General features: G+C 46.8%; 1 protein-coding gene across 10 annotated transcripts in view; it reads left to right on the forward strand.

Annotated features, from left to right (window-relative positions):
- piezo2b (piezo-type mechanosensitive ion channel component 2b) overlaps positions 1-21,697 on the forward strand; it is a 574,856-nt gene that overhangs the window by 441,907 nt on the left and 111,252 nt on the right. For 5 of the 10 annotated variants that reach the window (XM_073047154.1, XM_073047092.1, XM_073047145.1 and 2 more), the window contains 5 exons: positions 3,533-3,565; positions 3,896-4,029; positions 12,884-13,047; positions 14,106-14,282; positions 17,930-18,058. In XM_073047154.1, the coding sequence (XP_072903255.1) occupies positions 3,533-3,565; positions 3,896-4,029; positions 12,884-13,047; positions 14,106-14,282; positions 17,930-18,058 (637 nt within the window). The remainder of the gene's footprint in view (positions 1-3,532; positions 3,566-3,895; positions 4,030-12,883; positions 13,048-14,105; positions 14,283-17,929; positions 18,059-21,697) is intronic. The other 5 variants (XM_073047164.1, XM_073047111.1, XM_073047138.1 and 2 more) reach the window with 2 other exon arrangements.

Genomic DNA, 21,697 nt, shown 5'->3' on the forward strand with positions numbered 1-21,697 from the left:
GTGATGATCACAGTCTTTTTCCCAGGGCAGGAGTATCCAAAACTAGAGAGCACAGGTTTAAGGTGAGAGGGGAAAGATTTAAGGGGAGCTGAGGGGCAAGCTTTTCACACATAGGGTGGTGGCTATGTGGGGTGACTTGCCAGAGGAAACGCAGTTGCAGCATTGTAAAATGTTTTTGGGTAGGCACGTGGATAGAAAAGAGAATATGGGCCAAAGGCAGGCAAACAGTGGTACTCAGGAGGGCACTTCGGCTGACATGGGTGTGTTGGACTCAAGAGCTTGCTTCCATGCTGTATAAGTTTGACTCTAGGTGGAACTGGGAGTACAAAGCAAGAACTAAAGATGTTTCAGGTGGATACGAATAAGTTCAGAGAGCGGTGAGAATATGGTGAATGGAATGTAATGTGGAAAAATGAAAAAATAATCTACTTCGGTGCATTTAATAGAAAAGTAGCAAAATTTCAGATGCTGTGAGATTGGGTAGTGCTGACGTTTAACAGGATTTTAATGTACCTGCTAATATTTAGGTGCAGATGATATGTTTGCCTTTCTTTTGAAGAGGATCTGAACACAGGAATAAGGAATTCTTATTGGAATTATATGGGGGCATTGGTCCATAGTTTGTTTTGCCTTGCCTTAATGAAAGAATGTACTTCCAAGAAGATTCACTCAGTGGTTGCAGAGAAGGCAAGTTTGGTGTGTAAAGGAAGATAAAATGGTCTGTGACTATATTATCTGAAGTTTAGAAAACTGAAAAGAGATCACAATAAAGTATACAAAATTCATAGACCAGTACAGTACAGGCCCTTCAGCCCACCATCTTGAGCCAACCTTTTAACCTACTCCACAATCAATTCTAAAGATTCCCTCTGCATAACCCTCTGTTTTTCTTTTGTTTATGTGCTTATCTAAGAGAATTTTGGCAGTTCACAGTTGAGGCAGGAAGAATGTTCTCCCTGGTTGTGATACTGTGGTAAACCATTTAAGACTTATCTAAGGAGAAAGTTCTTCATTTATAGAAGGACAAAATTTTGGAATTCATTTCCCTAGAAGGCTGTGGATACTCAGTGATTATGTTAATACAGAACAGATTAATTGATCTCTGGATATTTGATGGATGGTGGCCTGGTAGTGTAGCAGTTAACATAAAGTTTTACAGTTCTAGCTGTAACATCGGGGTTCAATTCCCACCACCGTTGTAAAGAGATTTTTATATTCTTCCTGTGACCACTTGGGTTTCCTCTAGGTGCTCTGGTTTCCTCCCACATTCTAAAGCCATGTTGTGGGCATGCTACAGTGGCACTGGAAAAATAGCGAAACTTGCGGCCTGGCCTCAGCACGTCTCCAACAAGACAAACGATCCATTTCACTGTGTGTTTCAATGTACATGTGACAAATAAATCTCATATATAATCTTTGAATGGAAGAGGTGGCTCCCTATTCCTGCTCCTATTTATTTTATTCTTATTAACCAGAATTTCACTGATAATTTTTACTCCCTCATTTTAAAAGCTGATGAATTGGTTTATTATTATGAGACAAACTGAAGTACAGTGAAAAGCTCTTGTTTTGCATGCTGTCCATACAGATCACTTCATCACATGGAGCATTGGGGTAGTACAAGGAAAAGAAATAACAGAGTGCAGAATAAAGAGTTTCAATTATTGGGAAAGTACTGTGCAGGCGGACAATAAAGGTACAAGGCTATAATGAGGTAGATTGTGCAGCTCCAAGTCCATTCTATTGTACTAGGGATCCATTCTTATAACAACAGGCTAGAAGCTGTTCTTGAGCCTGCTGGAATGAGATTTAGGGCTTTCATATCTTCTGCCTGATTGGAGGTGGGAGAAGACAGGTGGGTGATGTCTTTGAGAATGTTGGCTACTTTACTGAGACAGTGAGAATTGAAGACCGAGTCTGTAGAAGGGAGACTGGTTTCCATGATGTGCTGAGCTGTGTACACAGTTCTCTGCAATTTCTTGCAGCCATGGGCAGAGTAGTTGCCATACCAACTATGATGCGTCCAGACAGGATGCTTTTTGTGGTGCATCGATTCAAAGGGGACATGCCCAATTTCTTTCCACTCCTGAGGAAGAAGTGGTATTGGTGAGCTTTCTTGCCAATAGCATCTGTATTTGGACCAGGACAAGCTATTGGTCATATTCACTCTTGTGAACGTGATGCTTTCAATCCTCTTGACCTCAGCACCATCAACGTAAACAGGAGTATTTTTTTCTGGATGCATAAAAACCTAGTTCAGCATAAATAACACAGCAGAAAGATCTATAGTATAACTAAATTCAACTTCACTGACATTTATCTGCAAGAGTATACTTAATTAGAATTAAGAATTATCAATCTATTGCACAGAACCTTTTTGAATTTTTTATGAAAGATATCCTCTTTGGTTAGTATAAGGTGTGAAGACACTGACACTTTTGCCTTCATTGAAACAAATGTGTGAGAGTTGATTACAATCACCAGCTGATTCTCTCACTCCATCTTGATGCCAGTGACCACAGAAGAATTCCTCCTAATGTTATTCTTCAAAGTTCAAAGTAAATTTATTATCAAAGGATGTATATGTTACCATGTACTACATTAGGGTTAATTTTCTTACAGGCATTTTTAGGACTAAAAGGAATACAATAGAATTTTATGAAAAACCATACATAAACAAAGACTGACAAACAACCAATGTGCAAAAGAAGACAAGCTATGCAAACAAAAACAAATCTGAGAACATGAGTTGTAAAACGTGTATGAAAGTGATTCTTTAGGTCATATAATCAGTTCAGAGTAGCATAGTCATCCATGCAAGTTCAGGAGCCTGATTGTTATAGGGTAATAGCTGTTGCTGAATTTAGTGGTGTGGGACCTCAGGCTTCTGCCCGATGGTAGTAGCAAGAAGAGGACATGGCCTGTGTGGTGGGGGTCTTCTATGATCGATGCTGCTTTCTTGTGGCAGCACTCCATGTAAATGTACTCAATGGTAGAGAGGGCTCTTAGAGTTTAAGGTAAATGTGTACAGTCAAGCTATAGTGCTATCATGTATAGCTTGTGGAGAAAGTGCATGATCTAAATTTCCTGCCTAAGCATGCAAGTTGCTTTCCCTCCTTCACTTTGTGAAATATTCACACACAGCTGCAGACTGCTGGCAAGTAAGTATTTTGTCATTTTCACTTCCAGCAAACTAAAGCTGAATTAATTTTTGACCATGCACCTAAAACAAAATGATAGCAGCATAGTTTGAAGCAAATCTCAAGTATGGAATGGCCATTACTGTTTGAATGCAATAAGGTTTTGCAAAAGTCAGCATTGAATGATGAGGGTTGCATGTATTATTCTGAATAGAAACGCACGCAGCTTTAGCACAGAATCTAAAATACACAGAAGGGTGAAGCAGTTTCCAGCTTATGGGGAAGATAATAAACTTTGTCTGGCTTGATGCAAATCTTTTCTTTTGTAATATTCTTTCCATAATGTGCTGTACTCATCCTCTTTTTCTTCCTGTGTGAATTACTCTGTACAGAATCAAGCTATACATGTCAAATCGTCAGAATGCGTAAGTCTTCCAAAGACATGAAATGCTTGCTCTCACATCTTGCCATTTCATGCTCTCAACTTAAACTATGACACTTTTCTCCATCGGGAAAATGTCAAGTTTAGTTTTGAATCATAATCTTGAAGCAGCAATTTTAATATGTAGCTGTTTTAGACAGTTGCTTCATGTGCCAATTATTCTCCTAATTCTAATATGCTCATATGGAAAAACGTCTGTCAAAAAGCTAGAGTAACGTGCTTGACATTCTATGGCAAGACGCCTCTGAACCTAATCCTGATAGGGCCACACCTTGTGCTTGATGTCTTCGTAACAGTCCTAATATCTCCACAGGTTAGTGAATCAGGATGGAAGCCTGCCTGATATCGGCATGATGAACATCAACACCAGTTCTCAGAAAGAGGAAAGAACAGATGACAAAAAGACAGAGGAGGGTGAAGAAGAGGAGGAAGAGGAAGATTGTAGAGGTGATTTATTTTTCCAAGTTCTGTCCTTAAATGAAATAGTCGCCACTCTGTAGATGGTTTGGGGATACAATCCTTGCAGTTACTCCAGTTGTGCCTATTCAAAAAAAATCCAGATGGAAAGAAAATCAAAAAAACTGCAAATGCAGGAAGTCTGAAATCCAAACAGAGAATGCTGGAAACACTCAATAAGTCAGACAGCATCTGCAGAGGAAGAAGGAGTCAACATTTCAGGTCCAGTAACAACTGAAAATGCTGGAAGCATGCAGCAGATGAAGCAGCATCTGTGAACAGCAGAACAGTTAAGATTTCATGTCCATGAAACGATCTGTTTGAGGAACTCAATGAGTTGAGCAGTACATGTGGGAGAAAAGGAACTATCAAGATTTCAGGTTGAAACCTTGCAACATTTCAGAGCAGGTTAATTTCAGTGTAACAGAAGGTGGGACTGGACTGTGAAGAACAAAGGGAATGTCACAGATAGGTTGAATCGAAGTGGGCTTCTAAGGGGAAATTAACAGCACATTTAACTGTTTTGTCTGTATAAAGCGTTGTAAATATCTAGCATGCCAGACCATGTGACATTATTAGTTGGGTGGTTTTGAATGTGCAAAGCTACTTATGTAATTTATGAGCATTGAGTGGATTGCTATAAACCCCCTGTGGAAGTTCAACCACCTATAAAAACTTAAATTGCAGTATTTTTTTAATCTTTGTGGTCTTCCCTGCATTTAAATTTTGAGAGATGGAATGTATATTGTATGCCTGAAATATTCTACAGAATTTACCACTTCTACTGAGACAATTTGATCCCGTTGAAAGGTGTTTGTCTAGAAATTGTTTTGCTCTGTTTTGGAGGATTAAAATGTCATCCTGATGAATATGCCCCAAGTTCCAGACCCCCTCAAAAGACCATAAATGTGCAGCATCCTCCTCAGGACCTGGGTACCAAATGGCATGTTTAAGTCACCACCAGATAGATAGATAGATACTTTATTCATCCCCATGGGGAAATTCAGCTGTGTATCTGTGGGCCACCCTGTAATGAGTAGTAACTAAGGTCACTAATGGTAGGGATCAGTTTGTGAACAGGTAATCTCTCTGCATTGTACTTTGTGATGAATGAACTGGAGAAGCGTGGCTCAACTATTTACACAGAATGCCTACAGGAATAGTGTCCATGATTGGAGGCACAGGAGAGGAGAGTGCAAGTGCAGGAACAGGAGCTAAAAGCAAGGTGCTGGAGGAACACAGTGTGGTGAACTACATATACCTGTCTGGACTGCTCCTGTGGCTCCTCCCACAGACCCCTGCTGACTGCTCCTGTGGCTCCTCCCACAGACCCCTGCTGACTCCTCCCACAGACCCTGCTGACTGCTCCTGTGGCTCCTCCCACAGACCCCCCTGCTGACTGCTCCTGTGGCTCCTCCCACAGACCCCTGCTGACTGCTCCTGTGGCTCCTCCCACAGACCCCCTGCTGACTGCTCCTGTGGCTCCTCCCACAGACCCCTGCTGACTGTTCCTGTGGCTCCTCCCACAGACCCCTGCTGACTGCTCCTGTGGCTCCTCCCACAGACCCCTGCTGACTGTTCCTGTGGCTCCTCCCACAGACCCTCTGCTGACTGCTCCTGTGGCTCCTCCCACAGACCCTGCTGACTGCTCCTGTGGCTCCTCCCACAGACCCTGCTGACTGCTCCTGTGGCTCCTCCCACAGACCCCTGCTGACTGCTCCTGTGGCTCCTCCCACATACCCCTGCTGACTGCTCCTGTGGCTCCTCCCACAGACCCCCTGCTGACTGCTCCTGTGGCTCCTCCCACATACCCCTGCTGACTGCTCCTGTGGCTCCTCCCACAGACCCCTGCTGACTGCTCCTGTGGCTCCTCCCACAGACCCCTGCTGACTGCTCCTGTGGCTCCTCCCACAGACCCCTGCTGACTGCTCCTGTGGCTCCTCCCACAGACCCCTGCTGACTGCTCCTGTGGCTCCTCCCACAGACCCCTGCTGACTCCTCCCACAGACCCCCGCTGACTCCTCCCACAGACCCCCGCTGACTCCTCCCACAGACCCTGCTGACTGCTCCTGTGGCTCCTCCCACAGACCCTGCTGACTGCTCCTGTGGCTCCTCCCACAGACCCCCGCTGACTGCTCCTGTGGCTCCTCCCACAGACCCCTGCTGACTGCTCCTGTGGCTCCTCCCACAGACCCCTGCTGACTGCTCCTGTGGCTCCTCCCACAGACCCCCTGCTGACTGCTCCTGTGGCTCCTCCCACAGACCCCTGCTGACTGCTCCTGTGGCTCCTCCTACAGACCCTGCTGACTGCTCCTGTGGCTCCTCCCACAGACCCCTGCTGACTGCTCCTGTGGCTCCTCCCACAGACCCCCGCTGACTGCTCCTGTGGCTCCTCCCACAGACCCTGCTGACTGCTCCTGTGGCTCCTCCCACAGACCCCTGCTGACTGCTCCTGTGGCTCCTCCTACAGACCCTGCTGACTGCTCCTGTGGCTCCTCCCACAGACCCCCTGCTGACTGCTCCTGTGGCTCCTCCCACAGACCCCCTGCTGACTGCTCCTGTGACTCCTCCCACAGACCCCTGCTGACTGCTCCTGTGGCTCCTCCCACAGACCCCTGCTGACTGCTCCTGTGGCTCCTCCCACAGACCCCCCCGTGACAGCTCCTGTGGCTCCTCCCACAGACCCCTGCTGACTGCTCCTGTGGCTCCTCCCACAGACCCCTGCTGACTGCTCCTGTGGCTCCTCCCACAGACCCCCTGCTGACTGCTCCTGTGGCTCCTCCCACAGACCCCCCCCTGACTGCTCCTGTGGCTCCTCCCACAGACCCCTGCTGACTGCTCCTGTGGCTCCTCCCAGAGACCCCTGCTGACTGCTCCTGTGGCTCCTCCCACAGACCCCTGCTGACTGCTCCTGTGGCTCCTCCCACAGACCCCCTGCTGACTGCTCCTGTGACTCCTCCCACAGACCCCTGCTGACTGCTCCTGTGGCTCCTCCCACAGACCCCTGCTGACTGCTCCTGTGGCTCCTCCCACAGACCCTGCTGACTGCTCCTGTGGCTCCTCCCACAGACCCTGCTGACTGCTCCTGTGGCTCCTCCCACAGACCCCTGCTGACTGCTCCTGTGGCTCCTCCCACAGACCCCCGCTGACTGCTCCTGTGGCTCCTCCCACAGACCCCCTGCTGACTGCTCCTGTGGCTCCTCCCACAGACCCCCTGCTGACTGCTCCTGTGACTCCTCCCACAGACCCCTGCTGACTGCTCCTGTGGCTCCTCCCACAGACCCCTGCTGACTGCTCCTGTGGCTCCTCCCACAGACCCCCCCGTGACAGCTCCTGTGGCTCCTCCCACAGACCCCTGCTGACTGCTCCTGTGGCTCCTCCCACAGACCCCTGCTGACTGCTCCTGTGGCTCCTCCCACAGACCCCCTGCTGACTGCTCCTGTGGCTCCTCCCACAGACCCCTGCTGACTGCTCCTGTGGCTCCTCCTACAGACCCTGCTGACTGCTCCTGTGGCTCCTCCCACAGACCCCTGCTGACTGCTCCTGTGGCTCCTCCCACAGACCCCTGCTGACTGCTCCTGTGGCTCCTCCCACAGACCCTGCTGACTGCTCCTGTGGCTCCTCCCACAGACCCTGCTGACTGCTCCTGTGGCTCCTCCCACAGACCCCTGCTGACTGCTCCTGTGGCTCCTCCCACAGACCCCCTGCTGACTGCTCCTGTGGCTCCTCCCACAGACCCCTGCTGACTGCTCCTGTGGCTCCTCCTACAGACCCTGCTGACTGCTCCTGTGGCTCCTCCCACAGACCCCTGCTGACTGCTCCTGTGGCTCCTCCCACAGACCCCCGCTGACTGCTCCTGTGGCTCCTCCCACAGACCCTGCTGACTGCTCTTGTGGCTCCTCCCACAGACCCCTGCTGACTGCTCCTGTGGCTCCTCCTACAGACCCTGCTGACTGCTCCTGTGGCTCCTCCCACAGACCCCCTGCTGACTGCTCCTGTGGCTCCTCCCACAGACCCCCTGCTGACTGCTCCTGTGGCTCCTCCCACAGACCCCTGCTGACTGCTCCTGTGGCTCCTCCCACAGACCCCTGCTGACAGCTCCTGTGGCTCCTCCCACAGACCCCCTGCTGACTGCTCCTGTGGCTCCTCCCACAGACCCCCTGCTGACTGCTCCTGTGGCTCCTCCCACAGACCCCTGCTGACTGCTCCTGTGGCTCCTCCCACAGACCCCCGCTGACTGCTCCTGTGGCTCCTCCCACAGACCCTGCTGACTGCTCTTGTGGCTCCTCCCACAGACCCCTGCTGACTGCTCCTGTGGCTCCTCCCACAGACCCTGCTGACTGCTCCTGTGGCTCCTCCCACAGACCCCTGCTGACTGCTCCTGTGGCTCCTCCCACAGACCCCTGCTGACTGCTCCTGTGACTCCTCCCACAGACCCCTGCTGACTGCTCCTGTGGCTCCTCCCACAGACCCCCTCTGCTGACTGCTCCTGTGGCTCCTCCCACAGACCCTGCTGACTGCTCCTGTGGCTCCTCCCACAGACCCCTGCTGACTGCTCCTGTGGCTCCTCCCACAGACCCTGCTGACTGCTCCTGTGGCTCCTCCCACAGACCCCTGCTGACTGCTCCTGTGGCTCCTCCCACAGACCCTGCTGACTGCTCCTGTGGCTCCTCCCACAGACCCCTGCTGACTGCTCCTGTGGCTCCTCCCACAGACCCCCTGCTGACTGCTCCTGTGGCTCCTCCCACAGACCCCCTGCTGACTGCTCCTGTGGCTCCTCCCACAGACCCCCTGCTGACTGCTCCTGTGGCTCCTCCCACAGACCCCTGCTGACTGCTCCTGTGGCTCCTCCCACAGACCCCTGCTGACTGCTCCTGTGGCTCCTCCCACAGACCCCTGCTGACTGCTCCTGTGGCTCCTCCCACAGGCCCCTGCTGACTGCTCCTGTGGCTCCTCCCACAGACCCTGCTGACTGCTCCTGTGGCTCCTCCCACAGACCCCTGCTGACTGCTCCTGTGGCTCCTCCCACAGACCCCTGCTGACTGCTCCTGTGGCTCCTCCCACAGACCCTGCTGACTGCTCCTGTGGCTCCTCCCACAGACCCCTGCTGACTGCTCCTGTGGCTCCTCCCACAGACCCCTGCTGACTGCTCCTGTGGCTCCTCCCACAGACCCCTGCTGACTGCTCCTGTGGCTCCTCCCACAGACCCTTGTATAAAGGCGACTGTGGGCTGCTGCTCTCCCTCATTTTCCCCAGGATGTAGTGTTGTTTATTCTTCCAGTCAATAAAAGCTGATATCTCGCTTCCTAAGTCTCAGCGTGAGTTATTGATGGTGCATCAATTTTATTGACTGGAAGAATAAAACATGGAAACCGTTTTACGCCCAGAACGCTTAGATTTGGACCCCCAAGACCCTGAAGCAGCTCTTGCCTTTGAACACTGGCTTGTATGCTTCCAATCATACTTGGAGGAGGTTCGTGCCACCGACTCAGCTGTTAGGCTCTATCACTTCCTGCGCGTCCCATTTGGTGTCACAAATGGGGTCTCAGTCTTCCAGAGGGAGATGGACCAGATGGTGGACCAGTACAAACTGAAGGCCACATTTCCCTATCTAGATAACATCACCATCTGTGGTCGCGACTGGTCGGATCACGACGCCAACCTCCAATGATTTTTCCAAGTGGCCGAAGCTTTGAACCTCACTTATAACAAGGACAAGTGTGTGTTCAGAACCACACGACTCGCTATCCTTGGGTATGTCGTGGAGAACAGGGTCATTGGCCCTGACCCCGACCGTATGCGCCCCCTGTTAGAACACCCTCTTCCCACCACTCTCAAGGCCCTCCGGCGGTGCCTGGGTTTTTTTTTCCTATTACACCCAATGGGTCCCCCATTACGCAGACAAGGCCCGCCCCCTGGTCCGGTCTACCACTTTTCCCCTCTCTGCCGAGGCCCGCGCGGCCTTCAGCTGCATTAAAGGGGACATTGCCAAAGCAACGATGCATGCGGTGGACGAGACCATTCCCTTCCAAGTAGAGAGTGACGCCTCTGACGTCGCGCTGGCTGCTACCCTCAATCAGGAAGGCAGACCAGTGGCGTTTTTTTCTCGTACCCTTCAAGGCTCTGAACTTCAGCACTCCGCGGTGGAGAAAGAAGCCCAGGCCATAGTGGAAGCTATTAGGCACTGGAGGCACTATCTCGCCGGCAAAAGGTTCACCTTGCTGACCAACCAGCACTCGGTTGCGTTCATGTTCAGCAACCAACAGCGGGGCAAAATCAAAAATGATAAAATTTTGCGATGGAGAATAGAACTCTCCACCTACAATTATGATATCCTGTACCGGCCTGGCAGGCTCAATGAACCCTCTGATGCCCTATCCCGGGGAGCGTGTGCCAGCGCACAGCTCGACCAACTATACGCCCTCCATGCACATCTTTGCCATCCGGGGGTCACCCGATTTTACCATTTCATTAAAGCCCCGGAACCTGCCGTACTCCCTGGAGGACATCAGGACGATGACCAGGGACTGCCAGATCTGCGCTGAGTGCAAACCGCACTTCTACCGTCCTGACACTGCGCAGCTTGTCAAGGCCACCCGCCCTTTTGAGCGACTGAGTGTTGACTTTAAGGGCCCCCTTCCCTCCACCGACCGCAATGTCTATTTTCTCAGTATTATTGACGAGTACTCGCGATTCCCCTTTGCCGTTCCCTGCCCCGACACTACTACCACGTCGGTCATAAAAGCCCTGCGCCAGCTCTTCACTCTGTTCGGATATCCCTGCTATGTCCACAGTGATAGAGGGTCCTCCTTTATGAGTGACGAGTTGTGCCGGTTCTTGCTAGCTAGGGGCATTGCTACTAGTCGAACCACGAGTTATAATCCCCGGGGGAATGGCCAGGTGGAGAGGGATAATGCCACAGTGTGGAAGGCCACACTTTTAGCCCTTAAGTCAAAAGGGTTGCCGGTCTCCCGATGGCAGGAGGTCCTCCCTGAGGCACTCCACTCTATCCGCTCCCTGTTGTGTATGTCCACTAATGCCACCCCTCACGAACGCCTATTCTCTTTTCCCAGGAAGTCTGTCACTGGGACCACCCTACCAGTTTGGCTGACGTCCCCGGGGCCAGTGCTGCTACGTAAACATGCGAGGAGTAATAAGTACTCCCCGCTGGTCGAGAGGGTTCACCTCCTGCATGCTAATCCCCAGTATGCCTACGTGGTCTTGCCTGATGGGCGGGAGGACACGGTCTCTGTCCGCGACCTGGCGCCCGCCGGAGCAGCAGACCACTACCCCGAGCATTCCACGGTAACTATGCACCCTGTACCCGAGGTGACACCACACACACCGTGCCACACCCAGACTCCTCACGACGCTCATGTACCGGGCATCTCGTACGCGTCTATTCCGGGGACCTCGCACACACGCGAGGGATCCCTGACACCTCCAGTTGGGACAGAACCAACCCACTCTCTGCCTCCGGTGCAAACACCACCTCCGGCACCTGTGCCATCACCAACTCCGGCTCCTGTGCAATTGCAGCCGGAGCTACGTAGATCGCAGCGAACGATTCGACCACCTGATAGACTTAACCTGTAAATATACTTGGGGACTTTTTTAAAACAAAGGGGGGGTGAATGTGGTGAACTAGATATACCTGTCTGACTGCTCCTGTGGCTCCTCCCACAGACCCTGCTGACTGCTCCTGTGGCTCCTCCCACAGACCCCTGTATAAAGGCGACTGTGGGCTGCTGCTCTCCCTCATTTTCCCCAGGATGTAGTGTTGTTTATTCTTCCAGTCAATAAAAGCCGATATCTCGTTTCCTAAGTCTCAGCGTGAGTTATTGATGGTGCTTCACACAGTGAGTCAGGCAGCATCTGTGCAGGGAAATGGACAAGATCAACATTTTGAGTTGGGACTGTAAGAGGGGAGAGGAGATGGGGTTTCAAGAGGAGAAGGGGTGGGGTGAAGCAGAAGTGGACAAAAGATAGGGGTTGGAGCCTCCGAGTGAGTGGAGACGGGTAGCAGAGGGAAGGGTAGAGAATTCATCTTTGGCTGTCAATGCGAAAGCATTTCATACTCATATTTCTCTACAACATTAAAGGAAGTCTATCATCTTTCCTTGTCCCCAAAACAATCTCATTCCCGCACTTAATTCCATATTCTCTCTGGGATGACTGTTAAGCCCTCTCTGATTCTCCTATCGACACAGGGGATTTCTTTTTTCCACATATACTGCCTGATCTGCTGAGTGTCCTGTCTTTATCAACGGGCACTGTTTATTTGTCTAATACAGGGGTAATTAAGGTGTTTATTCTTTACCTTTTACACCACCTGAGGTAACTATGGACCTCTCCCTGGGTAAGTATCAACAGAGACTCCACAGATTTGCACAAGAATTTCATTTTTCAAGGACTCTTATTCCAGAACTTTGCGACTTCCATTGTAGTAAATTGACAGGACAGGTCACTGAGAGGAACAGCGCCTCACATTTCCCTGGGCAGTCTCCAACCTGGCAGCATGACATTCAATTCTACATATAACTTCCAGTACCTGTCCCTTTTTCTCCTGTTTTCTTTTTTCTCTTGTCTTGGTCCACCTGATCCAGCATCCTTTCTCTTTCCACACCCCTAATCTCTCCATCTGACCATCACAGTTGAAAGGGTTTGCGGTGTAAATGCCAACTGTCCATTTCCCTCCATAGATGCTGCCTGACCTGTTCAGTTCCTCCATCACTTTGTTTATTGTTCCAGATTCCAAGATTTGCTGTCACCTGTGTCTCTGCCTGAGTTGTTTTAGAAATAGCTGACTTAGATACTGAAATAATTTCCTTTCTCCCCATCTTAGAAGAAAAGACAAATAAATGGCACCTGGTGATTGACCGTCTGACTGTGCTGTTCCTAAAATTTATGGAGACGTTCCATAAACTACAAATAATGGCTTGGTGGATTTTGGAACTTCACATAATCAAAATTGTGTCATTTTACATCATTTGGATTACATTGAAAGAGGTAAGTGTGAGAACAAAATGACCAGTTTTATTAATCCCAAATATATTTTGCATTAAAATCTCATAATTGTAAAATTTAGATGTCTGTGACTGTGCAGCTGGAATATTTAATGTCCATTGCATGGGGAGTTGGATATCGTCATCCCAATATGAATCATGCTACTGTTTACTAGTCTGAAATATCTGCCATGTCTTTCGCTTTTCTCTACCATGCCAGAAGAGCGGTTCCAATCCATTACCCTTCTCTGCTCTCACAGTGTCATGCCTTTTCTCAGAAACAGCAGGCAATTCAAACACAAATTTGCTTTCTCAAAACTGAACTTTCTGGCTATCTTTTCTGTTTGAGGCCTGATGGAGTCTTGAGAACTGCCTTGATAAAATGTTGCTATGTTAAAGGTGTCATATAATTGTTGTAATCATTGTTACATACCACTCACCAAAAAATCACCCTTCAGCCCATTCAGATCATGCCAGCCTTATCTTCTGCCTATTTTTATCTAGCGACCCCCAGACCAAAGCCCTCCAAACCCATCCCATCCATGTATCTATCAAAACTTCTCTTAAATGTTGCAATTGAAACCATATCTACCACTTTCACTGGTGGTTCATTCCACACTCGCACTAATCTGACTGAAAAGTTTCCCTTCAGATTCCTCCTAAATATTTCACCTTTCATCCTAAATATGATTTCTAGTTCTCGTCTTACTCAGAGGGGAAATAGCATGCATACATTCACCCTATCTATGCACCTCATAATTTTGAAAGCCTCTATGAAATCTCCCCTCATTCTCCTGCACTCCAAAGAATAAAGTTCTGACCTATTCAACCTTTCCCTAAGTTGGTGTACCAGTCACATGCACATAACAGTGAATGCCTGCAGTCTTACCAACAACAAATGCTATCAATTGAATTCTCTCCGATTTAGATTCCCTACACTGTCTCAGGTAAGTCAAACTGTGTCATCTTTTTTAAGAAAGATAGCATATTGTTTGTTTATGTATCCTGGTGTATGATCTGCATGTTGAAGTGTGGAAGACTGATCAGACTGTACTCCTACAGGTTTCCCTGCTGAATTATGTCTTCTTAATCTCGTGGGCCTTTGCTTTGCCTTATGTAAAATTACGTCCTCTGGCATCGAGCATCTGCACAGTCATGACCTGCATAATCATTGTTTGTAAAATGTTATATCAATTATCATCTGTTCAACCTTTAAGCTACTCTTCAAACTGTACAATTGTAAGTATGTTATTTAAAGTTCATTCCATACATCATTTTAATTTAAAGTAAATAATATATTATACCTGCTGTGGCTGAATGCACCACTACTGACCTTTCCTTCCTGAAATAAACTGTCTTTAAAGTTACACTTTTAAGGAAAGAATAAGTGGCCACATTTGCGAACAGTAAGGGCAAGGTACTAGGGTCGCCAGAGGTAGTACTCTCACAATAATGATAAACCCTGGCTGGTTTTCACAAGCTTTGCTTCGGTAGAACACAGGTGACAGGAAATGCCCATCTGATCCAGCAGAGTTCCTGACACCATGATTACTGGATCATGGCTTATACACTCAGTGGCCACTTTGCCACTTTATCAGGCACCTCCTGTACCCATTAAAGTGACCACTGAGGGTAAGTTTGTGGGCTATTGCTGCTGTAGCCCATCCTCTTCAAGGTTCAACGTGTTGTGCATTCAGAAATGCTCTTCTGCACACCACTGTTGTAATGCATGGCTGTTTGAGTTACTGTCAGCGTGAACCAGTCTGGCCATTCTTCGCTGGCCTCTCTCATTAACAAGGTGTTTTCACCCACAGAACTGCTGCTCACTGGATGTTTTTTCTGTGTACCATTTTCTGTAAATTTCAGGAGATCCCAGTATCAGCAGGAGATCATGGTCAAAGTCACTTAAATAATATTTCTTCCCCATTATGATATTTGGTCTTCTTCTTCCTTGAGTTTTTACGGCAGCTGGCATCCACACTGTTGCATCACTGCCGTGCTAAAGGTCTTGATAAGCTTGCATGCTTTTATGTATTGAGTTACTGCCACATGAATGACTGATTCAATATTTGTATTAACAAACTGGTGTACGGGTGTATCTAATAAAGTGGCTGAGTGTATCTCCAATCTGACTCCCAAGAAAATAGTTTCCCTGATGCAATTAGAATAATGAAGTTGACCACACAGAAGGAAATCATTTGTGTTATGCTTGTACACCAACTCTTAATGAAGAAATATCCAAATCTGAACTCCTAATCCTTCCATCTCCTGATATAATAGGATCTTCCTTTGCATTAGATGTTTAACAACTCTTTCCTTAGAAATTGCAATGGACTTTGTACTGATAATGAAGCAATGCATGCCTGAATAAACTTTACAAATCCCCCATCATCTCTCTCCTGGGTTCAGTTAATTCAATCATAAATTGATTATGCTATTTTATCAAAAACTATAAAAAAACACTTTTATATTCCTTATTTTTTTCTAATGCAGCAAAAAATGGTAATTTCAAATCTTCCTAGTTTCACATTGCAAGAAATCCAATGATCCCAGGGTTATTTTAACTTAGTTGGGACATTTAAATGATTATTGATAAGATGCACTGCAAACTATAATAACAAAATATTCAGATGCCGAGTATCCTCATTCAGTTCAACCCCACACTGGATATTTGCATATCAATAGGCACTCAGCTGCCTGGCATAACTGATATAGCCAGTGAGAAGAGGCATCTCTGGTGTAATATTAATGTGTGGCACGTACAGAAAATCGAACAGTAGAGAACAAGAAAAGGACTATGGCCCACCATGTCTTCACGGGTCATATGAATCTAATTAATTCCATCTGTCTGCACATAGTCTATTTTCTTCTATTCCTTCACAGGCTTCTCTGTAAATTCCTCTTAAACTTTGATATTGTATCTATTTCTACTACCTACCTTGGCAGTCTATTTAATCAACCACCAAGCTGTGGGGGAGAAAAGCTTGCCTTGTACATCTCCTTTAAACTTGCTGCCTCTCACCTTGAATCTATGTCCTCCAGTATTTGACATTTCCACTCTAGGGAAAAAGACTCTGACTATCTACACTGTCTATGTCTCTCATGATTTTATATGCTTCTATCAGCCTCTGATGCTCCAAGTTTGTCTAATATCTCCTTATAGCCTGTATTCTCCAATCCAATCAGCTTCTGCTGAACCTCTTCCTCACCCTCTCCAAATCTTTCACACCCTTCCTGTGGTGTGGCTTATACCCAAAACACCAACTGATGAAGGCAAGTATGCATATGCCTTCTTTGCCACTCTATCCTCTAGTGTGGCCACTTTCAGTGAGTTCTAGATCCTTCTGTATATCAATGCTCCTAAGGGTCCTGCCATAGTCTGTATGCTTTTGTATTGATCTCTCAAAATACAACACTCCACACTTGTCCAGGTTAGACTCCATCTGCCATATATATCCTCATTACCCTTTGACAATTGTCCTCACTATCCAACAACTGTACCAATTTTTGTGTCATCTGTAAATCTATTGATGAGACCACCTGCATTTTCATATCATTGCGGAACACCACTAGTTACAGACCTCAAGTCAGAGGAACACCCCTCCACCACTACCTTATAAGTTCTATGTCTAAGCCAATTTTGTATTCAACTTATCAGCTTGCCATAGATCCTAGGTGGCATTCTTCTGGACCAGCGTATCTCAAGGGACCTTATCAAATGTGTTACTAATGTCCATGTATGTAGGCAACGTCCCCTCCCCTGTACAAAGCCATGCTGACTTTTCCTAATAAGTCCATGGTTTACTAATTGTACATAAGAATCTTCTCCAGTAATTTCTCTATCAGCCTCTAATTTCTTCCTTTCTCCCTGTTGTCATTCTTAAACAAAGGAAAAATATTGACTATTCTAGTGTTCTGGGATCTTGTCTGTGGCTAAAGAGGATACAAAAACCCCATTCAAGGCCCTAGCAACCTCTTCTCTTATCTCCTTCAGTATCATGAGGAAATCCAGATTAGAGGCATAATGAATGAGCTTTTAATGGTTTGTTGGTTCAGAATTTAGGAATGGAGAATGGATTCCTGATTAGCAAAGCTAGAAAATCATAAGCAAATAAAGAAAAAAAATGCACTCAGACTGATCATTACAAATTTAGTTGTATGTGTTTTATCCTGACTTGTCTAGATTTAATTTGGTAACGTGTGGATTCAACCTCCCTTATTGAAAACAAGTTTGTTTTCCCCAAATAGCTTTTGCTGTGTTATGTGGAATATTGTAAGTTCATTTCATTCTTGTTAAGATATTTTAACTGCTATTTGTAATATAGTTTAATATCAGCACAGAGCATGATGTATTAGTCATTATATTTTTCTAATACCATGAGATTTAAATTTTTGAAATATACAACTTGATATTTTCTACATTTTTTGATATTTCATCTAATGCTTTTCTCTTATTTTTTCATCTGATGACAATTAATAGTCTTGAAATAAATATGAACCGATGGCTTCACTCTGCTTGAAGGGAAAATATTTGACATTGGTGTATCATTGTTCCAGGGACTGAAGAGCTTTACTTTATATGTCACCCAGACAGATAATACCATGCATAATTACATGCTGGTAGTGAGAAATAAAACAATATAGTGTTGAAATTACAGAGATTGTGCAGCACAGGATCGACAAATAGGGTGCAAGGGCTACGACACAGTGCATTGGAATATTTTAGTCTATGAGAGGTCCATCGAGAGTCAGAACGTGGGGTAGAAGCTCGTCTTTACTCTGGTGGTTTGTGCTTTCAGACATTAGCTTAATGAATGTAAAATGCATTTAGCATTGTGCATTATTTAAATCTTTATATAAATATATTTGAATGTTTAATTCCACAGCCTCAACTCAATGAGACCAATGTAGAGAGCGCTGAGAGATTGAACAGTTCCATTCTCTACTCTAGCCCTGTGGATCCCGCAAATTGGATTGGGCTCAAGAAGTCTTCTCCTCTTCTAGTGTACCTTAAGGTATGAATATATTACAGATTATATTCTGAGTATTCCAGATATGTTCAGGTAGGCCCATTGTTTCTGCCTTCTCCTATCCTAGTGAACTTATGTTCTCATACCTTGACTCCATTCTATCCCCATTGGTTCAGTCCCTTCCCATCTTCATCCACGACACTTTTCATGCCCTCAGTCTCCTCACTAACTTTCAGTTCCCTGGCCCTGACTCCTTCATTTTCACTATGGATTTCCAGTCCCTATACATTTCGATCCCCCAACAAGGAGGCCTTAAATATCTCCACTTCTTTCTCAGTAAAAGATCCAACCAGATCCCCTCCACCACCACACATCTCCGTCTGACAGAACTGGCCCTCACCCTCAACAATTTCTCCTTTGCCTCCTCTCACTTTCTCCAGCTTCATGGGGTAGCCACCCTTGCTATGCCTGCCTTTTTGATAGCTATGTAGAACAGACTATGTTCCATGTCTTCCCAGTAATGCTCCCCAATTCTTTCTCTGCTGCATTGACGACTGCATTAGTGCTGCTTCATGCACCCATACTGAGCTCTTCAATTTCATCAGCTTTGCCTCTAACTTCCTTCTTGTCCTTAAATTCACGTGATCCATTTCTGACACCTTCCTCCCCTTTCTAGATTTCTCTGACTCCATCCTGGAGACAAACTGTCAGCCAGCATCTTTTATAAACCTACCGATTTCCAAGGCTTTCTTGACCATACCTTTTCCCACCTTATCTCCTATAAAAATGCTATTCTTTTTTCTCAGTTCCTTCGTCTTCACCATATCTGTTCCCGGGATAAGGCTTTTCTTTCCAGAGCATCAGAGATGTTCTCCTTCTTCAAAGAAAGATATTTCCCTTCATCCACCATCTAACCCGCATCTCCTCCATTTCCAGTCATTCTCGCTCATCCCATCTTCCCACTACCTTACAGTATTAGAGTTATTCTTGTCATTACCTACCAGCCCAGAAGCCTCTGCATCCTTCAACCATCTCTGCAACTTCAACCATTCATTCTCTGCAAGTTCAACCACCTCTAAAGTGATCCTGCCACTAAACACTTCTTTATCTCCCCCCACCACTCTCTGCTATCCATGGGGATCATAATTCCCTTTTCCATTCATCCCTCCCATCTAAACCCCTTCCTGACAATTACCCCTGCAAGTACCCGAAGTACTGCACCTGCCCATTCACCATTTCCATTCAGGGCCCAAGACGATCCTTCCAGCTGAGGCAACACTTCAGCTGTGAATCTGCTGAGGTATTCTCTTGTATCCAGTGTTCCCGATGTGACCTCCTCTTGGAGAGACCCGTCATAAATTGGGAGATGGCTTCGTCAAGCATTTCTGCTCCATCCACCAAAAGCAGAACGTCCCGGCAGCCCAGCATTTTTACTCCAATTCCTATTCCCTTTTCGACATGTTAGTCCATGGTCTCCTCTTCTGCCACAATGAGACCACCCTCAAGGTGTAGGAGCAGCACCTTATATTCCATCGGGGTAGCCTCCAACCTGATGTCATGAAAACTGATTTCTCCTTCTGTTAAAAAAGAATCACTCTACTCTGGCCTCTTACCTCTTCTAGCATGCCTATCACCTCCTTCTGGGTCCCCTCCTCCTTCCCTTTGTCCTATAGTCCTTTCTCTCCTCCTATCAGATTCCTTCATCTCCAGCCCTTTCCTTTCCCACCCACCAAGCTTTACCTATCACCTTCTAGCTATCCTTCCTCTCCACCCACCTTTTTCACTCTTCTGTCTCCCCCCCCCCAACTTCCTTTCCAGTCTTGAAGAAGGATCTCGGCCCAAAATGTTGACCATTTGTTCATTTCCATGGATGCTGCCTGATCTGCTGAGTTCCTCTTACAGAATTCCTATTGATCCCAGCAATTTTTCCAGAAAGCACACTATTGTGCAAGTGAGCAAGGAATGAATGTCAGATGAGAATACCATCATTTCCACACCTTTCAGTATTGTTTTATGCAAAGCATTGCCTTCATTGAAACAATTAGTTGTCTCTGGAGTGTCTACATCAATTAACATCTACTGAAAGAAGGGGAGCTGGTCCAACCAGTTAAAATACCAGATAAACAATCAGGAGATCTGAACTAACAATACAGCTGGACCTGAATTCAAATCTCACCATGGCAGCTACAGATTTTTGATTAATGAATCGGATTTTGAAGGAAAATATGGAAAGCATGTCAGTCACTGGTAATGGAAAGCTACACAAACGTTATCAGATTGTTCTAAAGTTCAGTAGTGTCAATTACTTTCCATCCACTTTATAGTAAAAAAATCAGAATCAGCTTTAATATCACCAGCATTCGTCAGGAAATTAATTTTTTTGCGGCAGCAGTACATTGCAATGCATAATAAAAGCTATAAATTACAATAAGAAGCATATGTAAAAAATAAATTAAGTACTGCAAAAAGAGAGGGAAAATAGTGAGGTAATGTTTATGGATTCATTGTCCATTCAGAAATCTGATGGTGGAGGGGAAGAAGCTGTTCCTGAAACACTGAGTATGTGTTTTCAGGCTCCTGTACCGCCACCTTGACGGTATCATTGAGAAGACGGCGTGTCCTGGGTGATGAGGGACCTGAATGATGGCTGCCGCTTTTTGAGATATCGCCCTTTGAAGGTGTGGGAGGCTAGTGCCCATGATGGAGCTGGCTGAGTTTAGAACTTTCTGCGTCTTTTTGCATGCAGTGACCCCTCCGTACTAGGCGGTGATGCAACCAGTTAGAAAGCTCTCCACGGTGCAACACTAGAAATTTGCGAGTGCCTTTGCTGACATACCAGATCTCCTCAAACTCTTAATGAAATATAGCCACTCTTGTGCATCAATATGTTGGGCCCAGGGTAGATCTTCACAGATGTTGACACCCAGGAACTTGAAACTGCTCACCCTTTCCACTGCTGGTCCCTCAATGAGTCCTGGTATGTGTTCCCTCAATTTCCCCCTCCTGAAGTCCACAGTCAATTCCCTGACCATACTGATGCTGAGTGCAAGATTGATGTTGAGACACCAATCAACCAGCTGATTTACCTCACTCCTGTACACCACCTTGTCACCATTTCAAATTCTGCCAACAGTAGTTGCATCGTCAGTAAATCTATGGATGACATTTGAGCTGTGCTTAATTACAGAGTCGTGGATGTAGAGAGAATAGAGCAGTGGACTAAGCACACATCCTTGAGGTGTGCCAATATTGATTGTCAACAAGCAGGAGATATTATCTCTGTTCTGCACAGACTGTTGCCTCTCAGTAAGGAAGTCAAGGATCCAGTTGCAGAGGGAGATCCAGAGGCCCAGGTTTTGGAGCTTGTTCATTAGAACTGAGTATTGTGTTGAACACTGAGCTGTTATCAATGAACAGCAACCTGACGTAGGCATTACTTATTGTCCAGGTGATCCAAGGCCCAGTGGCAAGCTAGTGAGATTGCACCCGTCGTAGACCTGTTGTGGCGATTTGGAAATTGTAGCAGGTGTAGGTTCTGGCTTATGAGTACCACTGGGCAATAATCATTGAGGCCGTTCACCCTGCTCTTCATGGGCACTGCTATGATTGTTTCCCTTTTGTAGTTCTGAGATACTCTGATACTCTGAAATTTAGAGTTTTGGAGTGGAATCTTTCTTTTGAATG

The sequence above is a fragment of the Hemitrygon akajei genome, chromosome 1, assembly GCF_048418815.1.
Source record: "Hemitrygon akajei chromosome 1, sHemAka1.3, whole genome shotgun sequence".
NCBI classification, from domain to species: Eukaryota; Metazoa; Chordata; class Chondrichthyes; order Myliobatiformes; family Dasyatidae; genus Hemitrygon; species Hemitrygon akajei.